Source organism: Salvelinus sp. IW2-2015, unplaced genomic scaffold (assembly GCF_002910315.2).
Source record: "Salvelinus sp. IW2-2015 unplaced genomic scaffold, ASM291031v2 Un_scaffold10110, whole genome shotgun sequence".
Taxonomy (NCBI): Eukaryota; Metazoa; Chordata; class Actinopteri; order Salmoniformes; family Salmonidae; genus Salvelinus; species Salvelinus sp. IW2-2015.
The window spans coordinates 1-6037 of record NW_019951368.1 but is presented as its reverse complement, the minus strand read 5'-3'; the positions used below and the strand labels follow the sequence as shown (position 1 = coordinate 6037).

The window sequence follows — 6037 nt, the reverse complement described above, 5'->3', positions numbered from 1 at the left end:
AAGAGAGAGATTACAATACACAGGTACACCTCCAATTGCCTCAAATGATGTCAATTAGCCTATCAGAAGCTTCTAAAGCCATGAGATAATTTCTGGAATTTTCCAAGCTGTTTAAAAGGCACAGTCAACTTAATGTATGTAAACTTCTGACCCACTGGAATTGTGAATAAGTGAATTATAAGTGAAATAATCTGTCTGTCAACAATGTGTTGGAAAAATTACTTGTGTCATGCACAAAGTAGATGTCCTAACCGACTTGCCAAAACTATAGTTTGTTAACAAGAAATGTGTGGAGTGGTTCGAGTTTTAATGACTCCAACCTAAGTGTATGTAAACTTCTGACTTCAACTGTATGTACTGTATAAACCATCTGAGCCTTTACATTTGGATGTATGCCAAGCCACTTTAGGGTTGTGAATGAACTAAATTGATTATTATCAGTGTATTCATTGATTTATTCATTGATTGATTAAAATATGTACCTTGGACTGCCCTGCATGAGGATGTGACATTGTATAGTGAAGGTGTAGTAAATAATATACACTCATAAATCCGACTGTGGGCTATAAATCTAAGTCATACGGTTTCATCCTTGGTGTAGGAAGGGGAAGGCTTTATTCTGACTTCTGTGTTGAGCACAATGATCATGTTCATCCTCATCCTGTGTAAGTATATTTATGAAAATTAACCTGATATTGATTTAGTTTTAATTGAATTCAAATGTATTTCACATTTTGCTATTTAAATTGGTCTATGTTGTATCTTTTGAATGTATTTTCTCCTCTTAAGGTGCCTTGTCAAGAGAGGCCATGGTCCAAAACACAGGCAGGTCAAAGTCCATTCATTATTGAAGATGATTGAATTCTCGTTTAGATAATTACACTATGATACTCTACACATAAACGATTTACATATTGCAGATATTTTATGCGCCAAATACTTTTTATTTTCTGAAATATTAGCCAAGAAGATTTTTCCAGCAAAGATCTATTGGACTACTACAGGAACGATAATGGAGGGAAGTGACCTAGTGGTAAAATGTAGTACACATGGGCGCAAGGAAGACAAAGTGGCATATGTTTACTTGTGCATTAACGGAGTTGTAGTGCAACATAAGAGAACTATACAAGAAGACACCCTTTTCATCATGAAAAGTGTTACTGGCCAACAGACTGGCAATTACAGCTGTGTGTTCTCTAAAACCCAGTTTCCATTATCTGAAGTGCAAGGAAAAGGAGATAATTTCCTTTCCATCCAGGTGATGGGTAAGGATCTTTTTACTGTCTGGATAGGTCATTGCTCTTAGACATTATTTGACACACACTGAGTGGACAAAACATTAGGAGTTGCACCCCCTTTTGCCCTCAGAACATCCTAAATTCGTTGGGGCATGGACTCTACAAGGTTTCAAAAGCGTTCCACAGGGATGCTGAATCATGTTGACTCCAATGCTTCCCACAGTTGTGTAAAGTTGGCTGGATGTTCTTTGGGTGGTGGACCATTCTTGATACACAAACTGTTGAACGTGAAAAACCCCAGCAGTGTTGCAGTTCTTGGCACACTCAAACCGGTGTGCCTGACGCCTACAACCATACCCCTTTCAAAGGCACTTAAATATTTTGTCTGGCCCATTCACCCTCTGAATGGCACACATACACAATCTATGTCTGAATTTTCTCAAGGCTTGAAAATACTTATTTAACCTGTCTCCACCCCTTCATCTACACGGATTGAAGTGGATATAACAAGTGACATCAATAAGGGATCATAGCTTTCACCTGGATTCACCTGGTCAGTCTATGTCATGCAAAGAGCAGGTGTCCTTAATGTTTTGTACACTCAGTGTATATGGATATACTATCCTTTTCAATGTTTTTGATACATGTATATTTCAATGTGACTGCAATATTTTACACCTTACATGATTCCTGTCTKTTCCTGCTCATACAGACCGTATACTCCCTGSAGACATATCACTTGCAGGCTCAAGAACTGTGAGAAAGGGAGAMGGTGTGGAGTTTAAGTGTACAATCTCAGASCCAAGTTTTCAAACAAAAAATACCAGTGACTTAATTCACGCTTACCTCTGCAAGTATGGCTCTGTTGTTCAGATCCAGGTGTTTGATGTAAAGCGCACGGAGGTAACRTTTACGATTAAAAGTTTTAATAAGAATGACGCAGGTAACTACAGTTGTGTGKTTGATCTGCAATCAAAAKRCCTCAAWGATAAAGACAGAACATTATATGGAAATAATGCAGTATTTCTACAGGTTGATGGTAAGAATGTATGGTGTTTCTCTAAATACTTCTATATTTAAATAATAGAGTCACTTCATACGTAACTAGTTGTGTTATTAGAAAGTCATTGTTGATGGTTCATGGTTGCAGTACGTTGTTACTATAGAAATMAGATGTATAACGACATGRCTGTTCTGCTTTCCAGTGTCCTGGAGTCACTTAATCACACTCGTGTTGTGCGCCTGTTTTCTTCTGATCTCATCACTGATAGTGGGCATARGGTGGCMGTTCATTAAACAAGGTCAGGCCATTTAACATGGACATTACTCTGGATATACAGGTCTAATTCATATAGAATAATGTTTATCAAACTAATACATTCCGTATCTGGATTGAATGAACTATCTGGAGCAGTTCTGATATCATTGTTATGATAGTTAGCTTGAGTTTAACCAATAATGTTACATTTATTTTCTGACAGGAGCTTTACAATGTTATTGTGGAAGGTAAGCGTATAGTTTTCATTACATTTCATAGCTAGTTTGTTTAGCATGATAATGTATAATGATTGAACGGTTCACATGTATATTTCCTCCAGAACACAACAACAGGAGGAGAACGATGTGCCAATGACAGGGGAGGGTGACGGTATGTTTTTTAAGCTTTCCGATAAAACTATTGTTCTATTAATGAACATTTATTTTACATTCTGGGATATTTCTTTGTCTTAGACGGAACGTCAAACGTGGAGGAAGAATCCAGGTTGGAAAACCAATTTTCCTTTACATTTTACTTTATTATATCAAAAAAAATATTTGTATCTATTTGTATTAGTTTCTTTGAATATAAATGTCACAGACTACATTCTGTATTTCTACGGCAATGAAGCAATGGGGAAACACAAAGGTGTTAGATTACTTAAGTACAAAAACAATAATGTAAAGTGTGCTGCTTCTATATAAAGGTGTATATGAATAAGATTCATATTTAATGGAATATGACAATCTAACAACAACTACCAATTTATAATAATCTGTATCTTGTTTATTTCTCAGTGATGAATTTGCCTATGCCAGTGTGGCCGGTAAGATAATATATTTGTTTGTTTGGATAATGGTTAGCTGCATTAACTATGCTTTAAATTAAACGTAAGTGTGTTTTAAAATACTGACCATGCAGATACTAAGTAAATCCTCATGAAATTAGTTTCAGTGCCTTGCGTTAAAACAGGAGTCTATATTTCTTATTTTAAAATCTAATTTTAATCTTATCCCCCAAACAGGTGGGGAGGAGTACCAGGATCTGGGTGAGAAATGTTAAGATAATATGATGCTGCATTGAAATGTACTGCTTATGATGTAAATTAAAAATAGGTATGTTTTTTCATTCTTACATTTGCAATACTGGGTAAATGGAAATAAATAAATAAAATATTTTTTGCATCATGAATAAAAAAAAAGGTTATTTAAATACATTGCTTTAATAAGAAAATAAGATATTTAATTTTCTAATCTCCCAAACAAATGATTCAACGTACCAACATTTGGGTGAGAAATGCTTAGATAATGGTCATGACTGAAATAATATGCCACGCCTTGAGTGAAAATAATGAATTGTTTTAACGGTTATAACATCTTCTAATCAGGTGTTGAGATTGAGACATACCATGAGATGGGTGAGAAATGCTTAGATATTATGAAGCTTCATGGAAATGCAATGATTATATTGTGACATTTACAGTACTGGGTGAATGGTGATCTAACAGATTTCAGGGCCTTGGGTGATTGTTTTTGCTAAATAACTTGTTTTAATTATATATATTTAACTTCCATCTTCATATCTCCAAAACAGAGGATACCACGTACCACGAAATTCTGGTGAGCTGTGAGTACTAAATGAGCTTTGACTAATGATAATTAATGATTATAATGACTCTTAGTTATAGAGGCTTACAGGTCTACACTTAATTTCTTCCTCTTTTACTTTTCCATGCCTGTTGTAATTTTATATTTCAGGGTGAAACACGGAATATTGAACACGTTATAGTGCGTGTTCAAGGTGAGTTCAATATTTTGAAATAGTAATAATAGTAAGTTAGGTGTATTCTTGGGATTTCCATACGTCAGGCAGAACGAGTCAGGTTTTGTTTCACGGTATCTATCTGACCATGGACAATATCTTGTCTCACTTTCTATGTCAATGGTGTAATTTCTGATGGTTAGTAGTAGTTTGCATAGGAAACCACAGACGCATTCAGTCACATTTTTTATTTTATTTTTATTTCACATAAAACAAACCAAGATAAGAATGGTTTACATCATGATCTGGGTATATATCCTCTGTGCAGAGAATACAGACTTGAGACCTTCTCCTCAGAGCTGCGGTGTATAATGTGGCGAACACTCTCCAATTTAGCATTGCTTCTGTGATAAACCTATTTAATCATTGTCTTAATGTCATTGTCCCACCTCATCTTGGATGCTACAATATCCTGAAAACTGAAACATTTCTGATACAACAATGAACACACAGCTGTCATCTAATGTGATGAAGGATTTGTCGGACCAGATATAATATGTTGGGGACTTTTCATACGCAGATGCAGCAGATCAAGGCCCAGATGCAGCAGATCAAGGCCCAGATGCAGCAGATCAAGGCCCAGATGCAGGAGATATGTATGCCAAGTCATGCAAGAAGACAGGACGTCATCAATACATGCCTTAATCATTATTAGATCTGCATTATTTCAAAGCAGTACTGCATGTGTACTTCATGGTTACAGTATCTATAATGATGTATTTTATGTATTGTGTATTCAATGCGTGTCTTCCGTTGGACTACTCTCTGCATGTTCAAGTTGACGATGATGCCGAATTGTTTTGTGACCTGACATTTGCGATGCATTCTATTATATCTTCAGTGGAAGATATATTTTTTTTTAAATGGAGTCATTTTAAAGTACCACATTAACTATTATTGCTGGATATACTGTTGCATTCTCCCACTTATAAAATATTTTTTAATGTTCTCGAACTGTGAATGTGGTGTACTTCTTTATTGGAACTGAAAACAAATACAATCGTCTTATAGGCACAGTTTCAGTTGGGACATCAGTTTAGAATATCACCCTTGATGACAAGGAAGATTGTGGGCTCACTTGGTCTAACCAATATGTAATGCTGTCACCAATTCTACAGCCTCCACTAAAACATGCAAGGATACATTGAAGTTTAAAATAAGCCATTCTTAAATATGTGAATCTTGCAGACAGTTTTTTGTGTTTTCTTTTATTCTTTAAAGCCTGGTGATAAATAATACATATTTTAACATATGGATTTATATTTGCATATCCACTGATGTACCACATATACATAGTCCAACCACAACCTACTGACAATTATATCAGGAAATGACACTGGCACTACAAGGCTAATCATTAATTACACTGTATCAGACACATTTTAATGTTGCTGATGTGTACACCATAAACAATGAAGATGTGGTCAGAGGACTGATGTGTTTCCTCAAAATGAGCTGCCTAGGACTAGGCCTAAGCTCAGTGATGAAACTTTGCATGAAGTTTAGACGCTTCTAATTCGGTCCCAATTCAATTTCCCATAATTCACATAGCTACATGGTTAGACACAGTATGAAAACATCACAAAATGCTGAAGATCCCACCATGAGTCCTATCGTATTCATAATGTGTGAGTATTTTCACAGTATTGATCAAGGTAAAGCATACTTATGGCCACATATTTTCCCCAATATTCAACCTGGTTGTACAAACTGTTATCTC

General features: G+C 35.6%; 1 protein-coding gene across 1 annotated transcript; it reads left to right on the top strand.

The window, feature by feature from the left end:
• The first annotated feature begins 809 nt into the window (after positions 1 to 809).
• LOC112079892 (uncharacterized) lies at positions 810 to 3558 on the top strand. Its single transcript, XM_024145702.2, has 8 exons — positions 810 to 1265; positions 1951 to 2277; positions 2444 to 2539; positions 2720 to 2744; positions 2837 to 2886; positions 2970 to 3000; positions 3294 to 3322; positions 3521 to 3558. The coding sequence occupies exons 1-8, from the start codon at positions 1013 to 1015 to the stop codon at positions 3556 to 3558; spliced, it is 849 nt and encodes a 282-aa protein (XP_024001470.2). The 5' UTR covers positions 810 to 1012.
• Positions 3559 to 6037: the final 2479 nt, after the last annotated feature.